The sequence below is a fragment of the Oncorhynchus mykiss genome, chromosome 13, assembly GCF_057628025.1.
Source record: "Oncorhynchus mykiss isolate SJ-2025 chromosome 13, ASM5762802v1, whole genome shotgun sequence".
Lineage (NCBI taxonomy): Eukaryota > Metazoa > Chordata > Actinopteri > Salmoniformes > Salmonidae > Oncorhynchus > Oncorhynchus mykiss.
In genome coordinates, this window is record NC_143034.1 from 7,660,001 (window position 1) to 7,680,000 (window position 20,000).

General features: G+C 45.9%; 1 protein-coding gene across 1 annotated transcript in view; it reads left to right on the top strand.

Moving 5' to 3' along the window:
* LOC110515556 (3',5'-cyclic-AMP phosphodiesterase 4B) overlaps nucleotides 1-20,000 on the top strand; it is a 37,671-nt gene that overhangs the window by 615 nt on the left and 17,056 nt on the right. Inside the window, 9 exon segments of the mRNA XM_090194778.1 lie at nucleotides 3,478-4,132; nucleotides 7,899-8,033; nucleotides 8,388-8,515; nucleotides 9,470-9,649; nucleotides 10,230-10,340; nucleotides 11,612-11,777; nucleotides 12,219-12,312; nucleotides 14,554-14,711; nucleotides 16,185-16,283. Of these exon segments, the coding sequence (XP_090050904.1) occupies nucleotides 4,082-4,132; nucleotides 7,899-8,033; nucleotides 8,388-8,515; nucleotides 9,470-9,649; nucleotides 10,230-10,340; nucleotides 11,612-11,777; nucleotides 12,219-12,312; nucleotides 14,554-14,711; nucleotides 16,185-16,283 (1,122 nt within the window). The 5' untranslated portion in view covers nucleotides 3,478-4,081.

Sequence of the window (20,000 nt, forward strand, 5' to 3'; positions counted from 1 at the left end):
TAGCTACCTCCTGATGCTGTATAGTGGAGGCTAGCTACATGGTGATGCTGTATTGTGGAGCTAGCTACATGGTGATGCTGTATTGTGGAGGCTAGCTACATGGTGATGCTGGATTGTGGAGGCTAGCTACATGGTGATGCTGTATTGTGGAGGCTAGCTACTTGGTGATGCTGTATTGTGGAGGCTAGCTACATGGTGATGCTGTATTGTGGAGGATAGCTACATGGGGATGTTGTATTGTGGAGGCTAGCTAGCTACATGGTGATGCTGTATTGTGGAGGCTAGCTACCTGCTGATGCTGTATAGTGGAGGCTAGCTACATGGTGATGCTGTATTGTGGAGCTAGCTACATGGTGATGCTGTATTGTGGAGGCTAGCTACATGGTGATGCTGGATTGTGGAGGCTAGCTACATGGTGATGCTGTATTGTGGAGGCTAGCTACTTGGTGATGCTGTATTGTGGAGGCTAGCTACATGGTGATGCTGTATTGTGGAGGATAGCTACATGGGGATGTTGTATTGTGGAGGCTAGCTAGCTACATGGTGATGCTGTATTGTAGAGGCTAGCTACATGGTGATGCTGTATTGTAGAGGCTAGCTACACGGTGATGCTGTATTGTGGAGGATAGCTACATGGGGATGTTGTACTGTAGAGGCTAGCTACACGGTGATGCTGTATTGTAGAGGCTAGCTACATGGTGATGCTGTATTGTGTAGGCTAGCTACATGGTGATGCTGTATTGTGGAGGCTAGCTACATGGTGATGCTGTATTGTAGAGGCTAGCTACACGGTGATGCTGTATTGTGGAGGATAGCTACATGGGGATGTTGTACTGTAGAGGCTAGCTACACGGTGATGCTGTATTGTAGAGGCTAGCTACATGGTGATGCTGTATTGTGTAGGCTAGCTACATGGTGATGCTGTATTGTGGAGGATAGCTACATGGGGATGTTGTATTGTGGAGGCTAGCTAGCTACATGGTGATGCTGTATTGTAGAGGCTAGCTACATGGGGATGTTGTACTGTAGAGGCTAGCTACACGGTGATGCTGTTTTGTAGAGTCTAGCTACATGGGGGTGTTGTACTGTAGAGGCTAGCTACACGGTGATGCTGTATTGTAGAGGCTAGCTACACGGTGATGCTGTATTGTAGAAGCTAGCTACACGGTGATGCTGTATTGTAGAGGCTAGCTACATGGTGATGCTGTATTGTAGAGGCTAGCTACACAGTGATGCTGTATTGTAGAATCTAGCTACATGGTGATGCTGTATTGTAGAGGCTAGCTACACGGTGATGCTGTATTGTAGAGGCTAGCTACATGGGGATGTTGTACTGTAGAGGCTAGCTACACGGTGATGCTGTATTGTGGAGGCTAGCTACATGGGGATGTTGTACTGTGTATAGTCAGCTGTCTCAGGATGGTGTGGGCATGTCTTCCCTGGATTCTTGTCATTGTGTGTGTGTTTGTGTGTGTGTGTGTGTGCGTGCGTGTGTATGAGAGAGAGAGAGAGTGTGTTTATTTTCTGATGAGAAGACTGAGTTGTCTTTTAAAAAAAAAAAATGTACATACTCTTGAAGAGGTTTCAGCCGTTTTTTGGGGGCGATGGCCCCACTATTGGGGCACCAGGACAGAGAAGAGCTGTGTCTGGGCTGAGTGGGAGTTGCCCTCCAGTAGGCATGGCAGGACCAAGAGACCAGAGGTGGTAGAACGGAGTGCTCTGGTTGGGGTGTATGGGTTGAGCATAGAACTGGAGGTAGGGCATCCGTACCAGTGGAGGCTGCTGAGGGGAGGAGGGCTCTTAATAAGGGCTGGAATGGAGCAGATGGAATGGAATCAAACACACGGGAACCACGGAAACCATGTGATTGATGTATTTGATACCGTTCTACTGATTCCGCTCCAGCCATTACCACGAGCCAGTCCTCCCCAATTAAGGTGCCACCAACTTCCTGTGATCTGTAGTGTTGCAATAGTTTAGTATGAATCCTGGTCAGAAGGAGTACTCTAGCATCCTGGTTAAAGTAGTACTCTAACATCCTGGTCAAAAGGAGTACTCTAGCATCCTGGTCAAAAGGAGTACTCTAGCATCCTGGTCAGAAGGAGTACTCTAGCATCCTGGTCAAAAGGAGTACTCTAGCATCCTGGTAAAAAAGCATCCTGGTCAAAAGGAGTACTCTAGCATCCTGGTCAGAAGGAGTACTCTAGCATCCTGGTAAAAAAGCATCCTGGTCAAAAGGAGTACTCTAGCATCCTGGTAAAAAAGCATCCTGGTCAAAAGGAGTACTCTAGCATCCTGGTCAGAAGGAGTACTCTAGCATCCTGGTCAAAAGGAGTACTCTAGCATCCTGGTTAAAGGAGTACTCTAGCATCCTGGTTAAAGGAGTACTCTAGCATCCTGGTCAAAAGGAGTACTCTAGCATCCTGGTCAAAAGCATCCTGGTCAAAAGGAGTACTCTAGCATCCTGGTCAAAATGAGTACTCTAGCATCCTGGTCAGAAGGAGTACTCTAGCATCCTGGTCAGAAGGAGTACTCTAGCATCCTGGTCAAAAGGAGTACTCTAGCATCCTGGTCAAAAGGAGTACTCTATCTTCCTGGTCAAAAGGAGTACTCTATCTTCCTGGTCAAAAGGAGTACTCTAGCATTCTGGTCAAAAGGAGTTCTCTAGCATCCTGGTCAAAAGGAGTACTCTATCTTCCTGGTCAAAGGGAGTACTCTATCTTCCTGGTCAAAAGGAGTGCTCTAGCATCCTGGTCAAAATGAGTTCTCTAGCATCCTGGTCAAAAGGAGTACTCTATCTTCATGGTCAAAAGGAGTACTCTAGCATCCTGGTCAAAAGCATCCTGGTCAAAAGGAGTACTCTAGCATCCTGGTCAGAAGGAGTTCTCTAGCATCCTGGTCAGAAGGAGTACTCTAGCATCCTGGTCAAAAGGAGTACTCTAGCATCCTGGTCAGAAGGAGTTCTCTAGCATCCTGGTCAGAAGGAGTACTCTAGCATCCTGGTCAAAAGGAGTACTCTAGCATCCTGGTCAAAAGGAGTGCTCTATCTTCCTGGTCAAAAGGAGTACTCTATCTTCCTGGTCTAAAGGATTACTCTAGCATCCTGGTCAAAAGGAGTACTCTAGCATCCTGGTCAGAAGGAGTACTCTAGCATCCTGGTCAAAAGGAGTTCTCTAGCATCCTGGTCAAAAGGAGCACTCTAGCATCCTGGTCAAAAAGGAGTACTCTAGCATCCTGGTTAAAAGGAGTACTCTAACATTCTGGTCAAAAGCATCCTGGTTAAAAGGAGTACTCTAGCATCCTGGTCAAAAGGAGTACTCTAACATTCTGGTCAAAAGCATCCTGGTTAAAAGGAGTACTCTAGCATCCTGGTCATAAAGAGTGCACTATATAGGGGATAAGGTGTCATTTGGGATTCAGACTGTGTTTTTAATATTGATGTTTTTACCAATGTCATGCTCTGCTCTCTGTCTACAGTGTTCCTCTTTGTCCAGGACACTGACCTGTTGTCTGATACAACCGGCCAATCAAAACCAGGGTTACAGTGGCAGTCATGTCAGGGATGCATCGTTCAACCAATCAGAGCTAGGATTCTACACATTTTGGTGTTCCGTTGCACAGATGAACCAATCACACGCAGGTGTCTCACTCTGCATCCCACAGAACCTACGGAACCCGAATCCAACGAACCAATCAGATACAGGATTGCTGGTCCCAGAACAAATCCGGAGGATGGCGAGGGTTCATCGCTGTTTCCAAGCAACCAATCGGACTGCAGATTACTAACCTCACTACCTCACTGGATTACACATTGGGGGATTTTAGAGGAACCAGGATTCCAGCCAATCAGAGCTTGTGGAGGACTGAGACATTGGCGTGTGGTGATTGGCTGCTGAGTCCGATGGGGGCGTGACCCGTGGTTGTGGCCCGGTCTGACCCTGGCTGGTCTGACCCCTAACCTCTAACCCCTGACCTGTAACCCCAGACCCCTCTGGTCCTGGCTCTCCAGCTGTTGTGCTGTTTGGGTTCTGGTCCCGTCCGCACCGGGGGAGGGGCCAAAAAGAACAATCAGCCAATCACTATGAAGAAGAGTCGCAGCGTGCAGCGTCTGTCGCTGGCCGGAGAAGAGGAGGTAACATACACACACACACACACACACACACACAGACGTTTGTAGGGTAAACACACAGTGTGGAGATCTATTGACTGGACTGTCCCTGGACTACAGTCTCAGGAGTTTCTCTTCTTAATGGATGGTTTCCCTTCCATCCACTGACCTCAAGGCTGCCGTCTGTGGTAGTAGACTGTGTGTGTGTGTGTGTGTGTGTGTGTGTGTGTGTGTGTGTGTGTGTGTGTGTGTGTGTGTGTGTGTGTGTGTGCGTGCGTGCGTGTGTGTTCTGTGCAGCCTCTACAATAACAACAGTGAAGCATCTCTTTACATCTGGAGCTTTGGACAACTAGAGACTGAGGCACGGAACATGGAACACTGTTGCCTAGCAACTAGCAGCCTGCCTTCCATTCCCCCTGTGTTCTGTTGCTACCCTGCTGCAGTGCAGATCACACTCTCTCTGTAGAGGGCTTATACACAACACACACACACACACACACACACACACACACACAGATATGGGGTGCCATAGACCAGCATGCATCCTCTCTAAATCTCAATTTAGTGAGCTCACATAATAATATTATCCTCTATGCTTCCTGTCATTCACATAACATTCCATTCTATGCTTCCTGTCATTCACATAACATTCCATTCTATGCTTCCTGTCATTCACATAACATTCCATTCTATGCTTCCTGTCATTCACATAACATTCCATTCTATGCTTCCTGTCATTCACATAACATTCCATTCTATGCTTCCTGTCATTCACATAACATTCCATTCTATGTTTCCTGTCATTCACATAACATTCCATTCTATGTTTCCTGTCATTCACATAACATTCCATTCTATGCTTCCTGTCATTCACATAACCTTCCATTCTGTTTCCTGTCATTCACATAACATTCCATTCTATGCTTCCTGTCATTCAGTAACAATACCCTCCATGCTTCCTGTCATTCAGTAACATTACCCTCTATGCTTCCTGTCATTCACATAACATTCCATTCTATGTTTCCTGTCATTCACATAACATTCCATTCTATGCTTCCTGTCATTCAGTAACAATACCCTCTATGCTTCCTGTCATTCAGTAACATTACCCTCCATGCTTCCTGTCATTCACATAACATTCCATTCTATAATTCCTGTCATTCAGTAACATTACCCTCCATGCTTCCTGTCATTCACATAACATTCCATTATATGCTTCCTGTCATTCAGTAACAATACCCTCCATGCTTCCTGTCATTCACATAACATTACATTCTACACTTCCTGTCATTCAGTAACAATACCATCTATGCTTCCTGTCATTCTGTAACATTACCCTCGATGCTTCCTGTAATTCAGTGACTTTACCCTCTATGCTTCCTGTCATTCAGTAACATTACCCTCGATGCTTCCTGTCATTCACACAACACTGCATTCTACACTTCCTGTCATTCAGTAACAATACCATCTATGCTTCCTGTCATTCAGTAACATTACCCTCTTTGCTTCCTGTCATTCAGTAACATTACCCTCTTTGCGTCCTGTCATTCACATAACATTACATTCTATGCTTCCTGTCATTCAGTAACATTACCCTCGATGCTTCCTGTCATTCAGTAGATTCCCCTCGATGCATCCTGTCATTCAGTAACATTACCCTCAATGCTTCCAGTCATTCAGTAGCATTATCCTCGATGCTTCCTGTCATTCAGTAGATTACCCTCCATGCTTCCTGTCATTCAGTAGATTACCATCCATGCTTCCTGTCATTCAGTAGATTACCCTCCATGCTTCCTGTCATTCAGTAGATTACCCTCTTTCCTTCCTGTCATTCAGTAGATTACCCTCTTTCCTTCCTGTCATTCAGTAGATTACCCTCGATGCTTCCTGTAATTCAGTGACATTACCCTCTATGCTTCCTGTCATTCAGTAACATTACCCTCGATGCTTCCTGTCATTCACACAACACTGCATTCTACACTTCCTGTCATTCAGTAACAATACCATCTATGCTTCCTGTCATTCAGTAACATTACCCTCTTTGCTTCCTGTCATTCAGTAACATTACCCTCTTTGCGTCCTGTCATTCACATAACATTACATTCTATGCTTCCTGTCATTCAGTAACATTACCCTCCATGCTTCCTGTCATTCAGTAGATTACCCTCCATGCTTCCTGTCATTCAGTAGATTACCCTCCATGCTTCCTGTCATTCAGTAGATTAGCCTCTTTCCTTCCTGTCATTCAGTAGATTACCCTCGATGCTTCCTGTCATTCAGTAGATTACCCTCTTTGCTTCCTGTCATTCAGTAGATTACCCTCTATGCTTCCTGTCATTCAGTAGATTACCCTCTATGCTTCCTGTCATTCAGTAGATTACCCTCGATGCTTCCTGTCATTGTCATCTACAAGACCCTGCTAGGTAAAGTCCCCCCTTATCTCAGCTCGCTGGTCACCATAGCATCTCCCACCTGTAGCACACGCTCCAGCAGGTATATCTCTCTAGTCACCCCCAAAACCAATTCTTTCTTTGGCCGCCTCTCCTTCCAGTTCTCTGCTGCCAATGACTGGAACGAACTACAAAAATCTCTGAAACTGGAAACACTTATCTCCCACACTAGCTTTAAGCACCAACTGTCAGAGCAGCTCACAGATTACTGCACCTGTACATAGCCCACCTATAATTTAGCCCAAACAACTACCTCTTTCCCTACTGTATTTAATTAATTAATTTATTTTGCTCCTTTGCACCCCATTATTTTTATTTCTACTTTGCACATTCTCCCATTGCAAATCTACCATTCCAGTGTTTTACTTGCTATATTGTATTTACTTTGCCACCATGGCCTTTTTTTGCCTTTACCTCCCTTATCTCACCTCATTTGCTCACATCGTATATAGACTTGTTTATACTGTATTATTGACTGTATGTTTGTTTTACTCCATGTGTAATTCTGTGTCGTTGTATGTGTCGAACTGCTTTGCTTTATCTTGGCCAGGTCGCAATTGTAAATGAGAACTTGTTCTCAACATGCCTACCTGGTTAAATAAAGGTGAAATAAATAAAAATTCAGTAACAATACCCTCCATGCTTCCTGTCATTCACATAACATTCCATTCTATGCTTCCTGTCATTCAGTAACAATACCCTCTATGCTGTCATTCAGTGACATTACCCTCTATGCTTCCTGTCATTCAGTAACATTACCCTCCATGCTTCCTGTCATTCACATAACATTCCATTCTATGCTTCCTGTCATTCAGTAACAATACCCTCTATGCTGTCATTCAGTGACATTACCCTCTATGCTTCCTGTCATTCAGTAACATTACCCTCGATGCTTCCTGTCATTAACATAACATTACATTCTACACTTCCTGTCATTCAGTAACAATACCGTCTATGCTTCCTGTCATTCAGTAACATTACCCTCCATGCTTCCTGTCATTCACATAACATTCCATTCTATGTTTCCTGTCATTCACATAACATTCCATTCTATGCTTCCTGTCATTCGGTAACATTACCCTCGATAGTTCCTGCCATTCAGTAACATTAACCTCGATGCTTCCTGTCATTCAGTAGATTACCCTCGATGCTTCCTGTTATTCAGTAGATTACCCTCCATGCTTCCTGTCATTCAGTAGATTACCCTCTTTGCTTCCTGTCCGTCAGTAAATTGACTTCTAGATGTGTGCCACCCAAATATGGTAAAAAACGGTGAAAAATATATCATATCTCATCCTCTTTCTCTTTCCCGCTCTCTCTCTCTTTCTTTCTTTCCCCAGGATAATGACACTGATTCGTCAGGCTGTGCTGAGAAGGCGGAGTCAGGGCTCTACAGCAACTCCTATACGTCAGGAGCCACTCTGGGGGCGGAGCTACGCATGGGGAGGAGCAGGAGGCTGGCCTCCAGTTTGCAGGTAAAAACAGTAGAAAGAGTATGAATGTTTTTATAGCAGAAACGTTCTCTGGATTTTCATCAGCAGTGCGATACACAACAGTTACTTGTGATCAAACCTGAGAGATTTCTTGCACAAAGATATTTATTTAAAGTGTTTTGGAGACGTGGCACAGTAGTGGTGTGAACGTTTTGGTGCAGACAAACTTATATTAGTTGTATCACAACCACTGTGTCAAATGTGAGTGTATCGTAGAGAGAGTTTTGTTATTGTGGTTCCTGTCAGGCTATTATAGCAAAAGAGACTTACCCTGGTTTAATAAACTCTATCCTATTGGTTACCTGGTTAATCAATCAATCCTATCGTCCCATTCAGGTTCCGTGTTGGCTCCGCCCCCGAGACAGGACACGCTCACCGGAGATCCTGAGCAACATGCCACGCCCCACGTCCCTGCCCCTCTGCATCCCACCACGCATCGCCATCACACCTGCAGACACAGACAGGTAACACACACACACACACACACACACACACACACACACACACACACACAACCCAGATATACAACTATACTTCCATGTAGTGTTGTCGACCTGAGTAGCATTGTAAACCATTCTCTCTCTCTCCCCCCCCCTCCCCCCACATGTCTTCAGAATATATCATTATCACAGTCAAATCGTATTTTATTTTAAAAAGGTGTGAATTGTTCTCCATCCAACCCAAATTCAGAATATACCTTCTTCATAGTCATGGTGTGCTTTCTTCAATAGCTATTGAGGAGAGAAACCCCAAATATCCACTATCAATCAAATGTATTTATAAAGCCCTTCGTACATCAGCTGATATCTCAAAGTGCTGTACAGAAACCCAGCCTAAAACCCCAAACAGCAAGCAATGCAGATGTAGAAGCACGGTGGCTAGGAAAAACTCCCTAGAAAGGCCAGAACCTAGGAAGAAACCTAGAGAGGAACCAGGCTCTGAGGGGTGGCCAGTCCTCTTCTGGCTGTGCTGGGTGGAGATTATAACAGTACATGGCCAAGACGTTCAAACGTTCATAGATGACCAGCAGGGTCAAGGTGGACCAGGTAGACTGGGGACAGCAAGGAGTCATCAGGCCAGGTAGTCCTGAGGCATGGTCCTAGGGCTCAGGTCCTCTGACAGAGAGGCATTGAGCATGTTTGGGATGCTCTGGATTGACGTGTACAGCTTCTAGTTTCCAGGTGGAGAATGGTTAACCCCCCCTTCAGTAGTTTCTAGGTGGAGAATGGTTCACCCTCTCCCCCTCTCTTCAGTAGTTTCTAGGTGGAGAATGGTTCACCCTCTCCCCCTCTCTTCAGTAGTTTCTAGGTGGAGAATGGTTCACCCTCTCCCCCTCTCTTCAGTAGTTTCCAGGTGGCGAATGGTTTGTCATAATATAATAATCATAGTGTCTGTCTGTCTCTTCCCCAACCTCTCAGTGAGCTGGAGAACGGGGTGTCTCCGGGCCATACCCCTCTTGGCTCCCAGAGTCCCAGCCTGACCCTGCACCCTTCCTTCCCCCAGGGGGGTCGACGAGAGTCCTTCCTCTACCGGTCAGACTCTGACTACGACATGTCCCCCAAAAACTCAGTCTCACGCAATTCTATCGCCAGCGAAGGGTGAGAAGGGGGAGGGAGAGTGTCAGTGTGTGTCTGAGTCAAACCATTGGCCAATTGACATAATCATGACTACATATCCTAATACACTCTGTCTTTATTAATCTCTCTATCTGTCTCTAACACTCACCCTCTCTCTCTTTCTCACTCTCTCTCTCTCTCTCTCTCTGTCTCTCTCTCTCTCTCTGTCATTCTCTCTCTCTGAGAATGTTAGTGTGTATGAGTCAAACCATTGGCTAATTTGCATTATCATGACTACATATCCTAATATACTCTGTCTCGCTCTTTCTCTGTTTCTAACACTCTATCTCTCTCTCTCTCTGTTTCTAACACTCTCTTTCTCTGTTTCTAACACTCTCTCTCTCTCTCTCTCGCTCTCTCTGTTTCTAACACTCTATCTCTCTCTCTCGCTCTCTCTGTTTCTAACACTCTCTCTTTCTCACTTTCTTGCTCTCTCTTTCTCAAATTCTCTCTCTCTCTCTCTCTCTCTCTCTCTCTCTCTCTCCCTCTCTCTCTCTCTCTCTCCCTCTCTCTCTCTCTCTGTCTCTCTCTCTCTCTTCCTTTCTCTCTCTCTCCCTTTTAGGCATGCAGGAGAAGACTTCATTGTTACCCCCTTTGCTCAGGTGTTAGCCAGCCTGCGCTCGGTACGGAGCAACTTCACCCTCCTCGCCAACATCTCCATGCCAACCGTCAAGTCAGTGCCCACCTGTCAATCAAAACATCTAACAGCTGGTCTGCATCCCAATGCTATATAGTCCACTACTTTGGACCATAGGCCTGCTATATAGTGATCTACTTTAGACCAGGGCCCCATAGGCCTGCTATATAGTGATCTACTTTAGACCAGGACCCCATAGGCCTGCTATATAGTGATCTACTTTAGACCAGGACCCCATAGGCCTGCTATATAGTGATCTACTTTAGACCAGGACCCCATATGCCTGCTATATAGTGATCTACTTTAGACCAGGACCCCATAGGCCTGCTATATAGTGATCTACTTTAGACCAGGACCCCATAGGCCTGCTATATAGTGATCTACTTTAGACCAGGACCCCATAGGCCTGCTATATAGTGATCTACTTTAGACCAGGGCCCCATAGGGCTTCCATTTGGTTATTGAGAGTTTCCTACCTCATTTACCCAGGTAGCAAGCCAATTAAAATGTGTGTTTAGCGTGTAACTGGTTTGTAACTGATGACTGATGTGACATGTATCTCGTGGATGTAATTGGCTGTCTGTCTACCTCGACTAGCCAATAACAGTAATGATAGTTATGGGTCACATTTACTCACCACTTTTCAATGGGCCTGTCAATGGGCCTTTCAATGGGCCCTTCAATGGGCCTGTCAATGGGCCTGTCAATGGGCCTGTCAATGGGCCTTTCAATGTGCCCTTCAATGGGCCTGTCAATGGGCCCTTCAATGGGCCTTCAATGGGCCTTCAATGGGCCCTTCAATGGGCCTTTCAATGGGCCTTTCAATGGGCCTGTCAATGGGCCTTTCAATGTGCCCTTCAATGGGCCTGTCAATGGGCCCTTCAATGGGCCCTTCAATGGGCCTGTCAATGGGCCTTTCAATGGGCCTGTCAATGGGCCCTTCAATGGTCCCTTCAATGGGCCTTTCAATGGGCTTTTCAATGGGCCCTTCAATGGCCCTTCAATGGGCCTTTCAATGGGCCTGTCAATGGGCCTTTCAATGGGCCCTTCAATGGGCCTTCAATGGGTCTTTCAATGGGCCTTTCAATGGGCCTGTCAATGGGCCTGTCAATGGGCCTTCAATGGGCCTTCAATGGGCCTGTCAATGGGCCTTCAATGGGCCTTGTATAACACCAATGTTTAATACTGCCCCCCCCCCCCCCCTCTCTCCCGCCTCCCTCAGTCTGAATTTCACTCCCAGACAATGTCAAGCTATTGTAACCCAGTGAGTTCTAACTGGTTGTTGTAATTCCCTGTCTTGTCCACAGGAGGTCTCCACTGGGCGGTGTAGCGCCCCACAACCCCAGAGCAGCTCTATCAGATCAACAGTATGAGCAGCTGGCTACAGACACTCTGGAGGAGCTGGACTGGTGTCTGGACCAGCTAGAGACCATCCAGACTCACCGCTCTGTCAGCGATATGGCCTCCAACAAGGTACTACCGTGATATAAACACAACCATGATGTAACCACAACACAACCATGATATAACCACAACACAACCATGATATAACCACAACACAACCATGATATAACCACAACACAACCATGATATAACCACAACACAACCATGATATAACCACAACACAACCATGATATAACTACAACACAACCATGATATAACCACAACACAACCATGATATAACCACAACACAACCATGATATAACTACTACACAACATTATAATCTCACCACAGCTTCAACACTTATGAGCAGTGAACTGACTAACCCTACAGTAAAACATCCTCAAACTGCTCCCCCCTTTTCTCTCCCCCCCTCCCTCCCTCCCTCCCTCCCTCCCTCCCTCCCTCCCTCCCTCCCTCCCTCCCTCCCTCCCTCTCCCTTTTCTCCCTCGCTCCCTCCCTCCCTCTCTCAGTTTAAGAGGATGTTAAACAGGGAGCTGTCTCACCTATCAGAGATGAGTCGTTCGGGTAACCAGGTGTCTGAGTACATCTCCAGCACGTTCATGGGTGAGTACACCTACCTGGATATGCCTGTAGTTACCTGTACGTACCTGAAGTAACCTGTCTGTTCATACCTGTCTGTCTGTTCATACCTGTCTGTCTGTTAATACCTGTCTGTCTGTATGTTCATACCTGTCTGTTCATACTTGTCTGTCTGTTCATACCTGTCTGTGTATTTACCTGTCTGTCTGTTCATACCTGTCTGTCTGTTCATACCTGTCTGTCTGTTCATACCTGTCTGTCTGTTCATACCTGTCTATCTGTTCATAACTGTCTGTCTGTTCATACCTGTCTATATTCTACATCACTATACCTGTCTACCTGTACTTGGCCGCCCGTACATTTCTGTGTCCTGGGTTTTATCAGTCTGCCTGCGCTAGTTTGTGTGTATAACATGTGTGTCTCTAACCCCTAGACCAGCCCAACGAGGTGGAGCTGGTGTTCCCTAATCTAAAGGAGAAGTCTGTGTGTGTCTCTATCCCCTAGACCAGCCCAACGAGGTAGAGCTGTCGTCCCCTAATCTAAAGGAGAAGTCTATGTGTGTCTCTAACCCCTAGACAAGCCCAACGAGGTGGAGCTGTCGTCCCCTAATCTAAAGGAGAAGTCTGTGTGTGTCTCTAACCCCTAGACCAGCCCAATGAGGTGGAGCTGGTGTTCCCTAATCTAAAGGAGAAGTCTATGTGTGTCTCTATCCCCTAGACCAGCCCAACGAGGTGGAGCTGGTGTTCCCTAATCTAAAGGAGAAGTCTATGTGTGTCTCTATCCCCTAGACCAGCCCAACGAGGTGGAGCTGGTGTTCCCTAATCTAAAGGAGAAGTCTATGTGTGTCTCTAACCCCTAGACCAGCCCAACGAGGTGGAGCTGTCGTCCCCTAATCTAAAGGAGAAGTCTGTGTGTCTCTATCCCTTAGACCAGCCCAACGAGGTGGAGCTGGTGTTCCCTAATCTAAAGGAGAAGTCTGTGTGTCTCTGTCCCCTAGACCAGCCCAACGAGGTGGAGCTGGTGTTCCCTAATCTAAAGGAGAAGTCTATGTGTGTCTCTATCCCCTAGACCAGCCCAACGAGGTGGAGCTGGTGTTACCTAATCTAAAGGAGAAGTCTATGTGTGTCTCTAACCCCTAGACCAGCCCAACGAGGTGGAGCTGTCGTCCCCTAATCTAAAGGAGAAGTCTATGTGTGTCTCTAACCCCTAGACCAGCCCAACAAGGTGGAGCTGGTGTTCCCTAATCTAAAGGAGAAGTCTGTGTGTCTCTAACCCCTAGACCAGCCCAACGAGGTGGAGCTGTCGTCCCCTAATCTAAAGGAGAAGTCTGTGTGTCTCTAACCCCTAGACCAGCCCAACGAGGTGGAGCTGCCGTCCCCTAATCTAAAGGAGAAGTCTATGTGTGTCTCTAACCCCTAGACCAGCCCAACGAGGTGGAGCTGCCGTCCCCTAATTTAAAGGAGAAGTCTATGTGTGTCTCTATCCCCTAGACCAGCCCAACGAGGTGGAGCTGGTGTTCCCTAATCTAAAGGAGAAGTCTATGTGTGTCTCTAACCCCTAGACCAGCCCAACGAGGTGGAGCTGCCGTCCCCTAATCTAAAGGAGAAGTCTATGTGTCTCTAACCCCTAGACCAGCCCAACAAGGTGGAGCTGGTGTTCCCTAATCTAAAGGAGAAGTCTATGTGTGTCTCTAACCCCTAGACCAGCCCAACGAGGTGGAGCTGTCGTCCCCTAAGCTAAAGGAGAAGTCTATGTGTGTCTCTATCCCCTAGACCAGCCCAACGAGGTGGAGCTGGTGTTCCCTAATCTAAAGGAGAAGTCTATGTGTGTCTCTATCCCCTAGACCAGCCCAACGAGGTGGAGCTGCCGTCCCCTCGTCTAAAGGAGAAGTCTCTGTGTCTCTAACCCCTAGACCAGCCCAACGAGGTGGAGCTGGTGTTCCCTAATCTAAAGGAGAAGTCTATGTGTGTCTCTATCCCCTAGACCAGCCCAACGAGGTGGAGCTGGTGTTCCCTAATCTAAAGGAGAAGTCTATGTGTGTCTCTATCCCCTAGACCAGCCCAACGAGGTGGAGCTGTCGTCCCCTAATCTAAAGGAGAAGTCAATGTGTGTCTCTATCCCCTAGACCAGCCCAACGAGGTGGAGCTGGTGTTCCCTAATCTAAAGGAGAAGTCTATGTGTCTCTATCCTCTAGACCAGCCCAACGAGGTGGAGCTGGTGTTCCCTAATCTAAAGGAGAAGTCTATGTGTGTCTCTATCCTCTAGACCAGCCCAACGAGGTGGAGCTGCCGTCCCCTCGTCTAAAGGAGAAGTCTATGAGTCAGATTAGCGGAGTGAGGAATCTGTCCCACAGCTCCACTCTGTCCTCCTCTTCTGTCCCACGCTTCGGAGTCAACACTGAACAGGAGGACCAGCTTGCCAGGGTAAAGTATGCAAGGCTCGCTCATATGCATACACACACACACACACACACACACACACACACACACACACATACACACACACACACACACACACACACACATACACACACACACACACACACGCACCATACGTACGTACACACACATACAGTCGTGGCCAAAAGTTGAGAATGACACAAATATTAATTTCCACAAAGTTTGCTGCTTCAGTGTCTTTAGATATTGTTGTCAGATGTTACTATGGATACTGAAGTATAATTACAAGCATTCCATAAGTGTCAAAGGCTTTTATTCTCAATTACATGAAGTTGATGCAGAGTCAATATTTGCAGTGTTGACCCTTCTTTTTCAAGACCTCTGCAATCCGCCCTGGCATGCTGTCAATTAACTTCTGGGTCACATCCTGACTGATGGCAGCCCATTCTTCCATAATCAATGCTTGGAGTTTGTCAGAATTTGTGGGTTTTTGTTTGTCCACCCGCCTCTTGAGGATTGACCAAGTTCTCAATGGGATTAAGGTCTGGGGAGTTTCCTGGCCATGGACCCAAAATATTGATGTTTTGTTCCCCGAGCCTCTTAGTTATCACTTTTGCCTTATGGCAAGGTGCTCCATCATGCTGGAAAAGGCATTGTTCGTCACCAAGCAGTTGAATCAACTTTAGGAGACGGTCCTGGCGCTTGCTGGACTTTCTTGGGCGCCCTGAAGCCTTCTTCACAACAATTGAACCGCTCTCCTTGAAGTTCTTGCCTGTGAAGCCCTTTTTGTGCAAAGCAATGATGACGGCACGTATTTCCTTGCAGGTAACCATGGTTGACAGAGGATGAACAATGATTCCAAGCACCACCCTACTTTTGAAGCTTCCAGTCTGTTATTCAAACTCAATCAGCATGACAGAGTGATCTCCAGCCTTGTCCTCGTCAACACTCACACCTGTGTTAACGAGAGAATCACTGACATGATGTCAGCTGGTCCTTTTGTGGCAGGGCTGAAATGCAGTGGAAATGTTTTGGGGGGATTCAGTTCATTTGCATGGCAAAGAGGGACTTTGCAATTAGTTGCGATTCATCTGATCACTCTTCTTAACATTCTGGAGGGTTTGCAAATTGCCATCATACAAACTGAGGCAGCAGACTTTGTGAAAATGTATATTTGTGTCATTCTCAAAACCTTTGGCCACGACTGTACATACACAAATACCTTCTCAGGCAATCAGTCAAGGTTACTAGACTCAGCTCATTACCTCACTCAAGGCTTCACACTCTCTCTTTGTGTGTGCCTGCTTGCGTATGTGTGTGTCTGCGTGTGTGTGTGCCTGCGTGTGTGTGCCTGCCTGTGTGCCTGCCTGTGTGTGTGTGTGTGTGTGTGTGTGTGTGTGTGTCTGCGTGTGTGTGTTTGCCTGCCTGTGTGTGTGCCTGCCTGTGTGTGTGTGTGTGTGTGTGTGTGTGTGTGTGTGTGTGTGTGTGTGTGTGTAGGAGCTAGAGGACCTGGACAAGTGGAGTTTCAACATCTTCAGAGTGTCAGAGTTCTCCAACAGCAGGCCTCTCAGCTGCATCATGTACGCCATCTTCCAGGTACCTGGAGTTAGACACACGGTGTGGGGTTTAGGTTTAGGGGTTAGGTTTAGTTTAGGGGTTAGGTTTAGGGTTAGGTTTAGTTTTAAGGGTTAGGTTTAGTTGTAGGGCTTAGGTTTAGTTTAGGGGTTAGGTTTAGTTTTAGGGGTTAGGTTTAGGGGTTAGGTTTAGTTTTAGGGGTTAGGTTTAGGGGTTAGGTTTAGTTTTAGGGGTTAGGTTTAGTTTTAGGGGTTAGGTTTAGTTTTATGGTTAGGTTTAGTTTTAGGGTTTAGGTTTAGTTTTAGGGTTTAGGTTTAGTTTTAGGGGTTAGGTTTAGTTTTAGGGTTTAGGTTTAGTTTTAGGGTTAGGTTTAGTTTTAGGGGTTAGGTTTAGTTTTAGGGTTTAGGTTTAGTTTTAGGGGTTAGGTTTAGTTTTAGGGTTTAGGTTTAGTTTTAGGGTTTAGGTTTAGTTTTAGGGGTTAGGTTTAGTTTTAGGGGTTAGGTTTAGTTTCAGGGTTTAGGGTTAGGTTTAGTTTTAGGGTTAGGTTTAGTTTTAGGGGTTAGGTTTAGTTTTAGGGTTAGGTTTAGTTGTAGGGGTTAGGTTTAGTTTTAGGGGTTAGGTTTAGTTTTAGGGCTAGGTTTAGTTTTAGGGTTAGGTTTAGTTGTAGGGTTAGGTTTAGTTTTAGGGGTTAGGTTTAGTTTTAGGGGTTAGGTTTAGTTGTAGGGTTAGGTTTAGTTTTAGGGTTAGGTTTAGTTTTAGGGTTATGTTTAGTTTTAGGGTTTAGGTTTAGTTTTAGGGGTTAGGTTTAGTTTTAGGGGTTAGGTTTAGTTTTAGGGTTAGGTTTAGTTTTAGGGTTAGGTTTAGTTTTAGGGGTTAGGTTTAGTTTTAGGGTTAGGTTTAGTTTTAGGGTTAGGTTTAGTTTTAGGGTTAGGTTTAGTGGTGCAGGTGAGACGTATGTCTCCGGTCTGATTGAGCCTGCGTTCCACAGACCAGATATGGGGCGTGTTTTAGCTGGGACAGAGAGGAGTAGAACAAAAGGACTCAATGGTCCTCTGACATCCTGGCATCCGGGATATTAGGTGTGGCAGCGTAGCCTAGTGGTTAGAGCTTTGGACTAGTTACCGGAAGGTTACAAGTTCAAACCCCCGAGCTGACAAGGTACAAATGAGACAAGGAGATCCCTACCGACCAAACACTCCCTAACCCGGACGACGCTATGCCAATTGTGCGTCGCCCCACGGACCTCCCGGTCGCGGCCGGTTACGACAGAGCCTGGGCGCAAACCCAGGGACTCTGATGGCACAGCTGGCGCTGCAGTACAGCGCCCTTAACCACTGTGCCACCCGGGAGATGATTTGGTATTTCTGTGTTTGGCCTGGTATGGTTCTCAATCAGAGGCAGCTGTCTATCGTTGTCCCTGATTGAGAACCATACTTAGGCAGCCTGTTTATCACCGTTGAGTTGTGGGTTGTTGTTTTCTGTTCTGTGTTTTGAGTATGTCACCCGTACAGGACTGTTTCGTTTCGCTCGTTGTCTCTTCATTGTTTTGTTTCAGTGTTCGATCAATAATATTAAATCAGTACGGACACTTACCACGGTGCGCATTGGTCCTCCTCTTCTTCCACCACCAACAACGGCAGTTACAGCATGGTCTGTAAAGGTTGGGCTCTCGGCACAACAGGCCAGACTGGTGGGCTCCACGGATTCATTATTGCAATAATTAATCGATATTAAATAAAGATGATTGGCTGAAGACCAAGTCTCTCTCAGTACTGAATTTCCAGGACGTGTGTGTGATGTGTTATTTTGATTCCCACAAGGCTAGTGAAACAGACGTGTGTGTGTGTAGGTACAGTGCCTTGCGAAAGTATTTGGCCCCCTTGAACTTTGCGACCTTTTGCTACATTTCAGGCTTCAAACATAAAGATATAAAACTGTATTTTTGTGAAGAATCAACAACAAGTGGGACACAATCATGAAGTGGAACGACATTTATTGGATATTTCAAACTTTTTTAACAAATCAAAAACTGAAAAATTGGGCGTGCAAAATTATTCAGCCCCTTTACTTTCAGTGCAGCAAACTCTCTCCAGAAGTTCAGTGAGGATCTCTGAATGATCCAATGTTGACCTAAATGACTAATGATGATAAATACAATCCACCTGTGTGTAATCAAGTCTCCGTATAAATGCACCTGCACTGTGATAGTCTCAGAGGTCCGTTAAAAGTGCAGAGAGCATCATGAAGAACAAGGAACACACCAGGCAGGTCCGAGATACTGTTGTGAAGAAGTTTAAAGCCGGATTTGGATACAAAAAGATTTCCCAAGCTTTAAACATCCCAAGGAGCACTGTGCAAGCGATAATATTGAAATGGAAGGAGTATCAGACCACTGCAAATCTACCAAGACCTGGCCGTCCCTCTAAACTTTCAGCTCAGATAAGGAGAAGACTGATCAGAGATGCAGCCAAGAGGCCCATGATCACTCTGGATGAACTGCAGAGATCTACAGCTGAGGTGGGAGACTCTGTCCATAGGACAACAATCAGTCGTATATTGCACAAATCTGGCCTTTATGGAAGAGTGGCAAGAAGAAAGCCATTTCTTAAAGCTTTCCATAAAAAGTGTTGTTTAAAGTTTGCCACAAGCCACCTGGGAGACACACCAAACATGTGGAAGGTGTGCTCTGGTCAGATGAAACCAAAATTGAACTTTTTGGCAAAAATGCAAAACGTTATGTTTGGCGTAAAAGCAACACAGATCATCACCCTGAACACACCATCCCCACTGTCAAACATGGTGGTGGCAGCATCATGGTTTGGGCCTGCTTTTCTTCAGCAGGGACAGGGAAGATGGTTAAAATTGATGGGAAGATGGATGGAGCCAAATACAGGACCATTCTGGAAGAAAACCTGATGGAGTCTGCAAAAGACCTGAGACTGGGACGGAGATTTGTCTTCCAACAAGACAATGATCCAAAACATAAAGCAAAATCTACAATGGAATGGTTCAAAAATAAACATATCCAGGTGTTAGAATGGCCAAGTCAAAGTCCAGACCTGAATCCAATCGAGAATCTGTGGAAAGAACTGAAAACTGCTGTTCACAAATGCTCTCCATCCAACCTCACTGAGCTCGAGCTGTTTTGCAAGGAGGAATGGGAAGAAATGTCAGTCTCTCGATGTGCAAAACTGATAGAGACATACCCCAAGCGACTTACAGCTGTAATTGCAGCAAAAGGTGGCGCTACAAAGTATTAATTAACTTAAGGGGGCTGAATAATTTTGCACGCCCAATTTTTCAGTTTTTGATTTGTTCAAAAAGTTTGAAATATCCAATAAATGTCGTTCCACTTCATGATTGTGTCCCACTTGTTGTTGATTCTTCACAAAACATTTCAGTTTTATATCTTTATGTTTGAAGCCTGAAATGTGGCGAAAGGTCGCAAAGTTCAAGGGGGCCGAATACTTTCGCAAGGCACTGTATGTTGTGTGCTGAGTGTGTGTGATGTGTGTATGATGTGAATGCGTAGGTGCTCTGCATGAATGTGTGTTCATGCATGTGTGTGTGTGTGTGTGTGTCTGTGTGTGGGTTCATGCATGTGTATGTATGTGTGTGAGTTCAAACAAGTGTGTGCATGCGGGTGTGTGTGTTCATGCATGTGTGTGTGTGTGTGTGTTCATGCAAGTGTGTGTGTGTGTGTGTGTGTTAATGCATGTGTGTGTGTGTGTGTGTGTG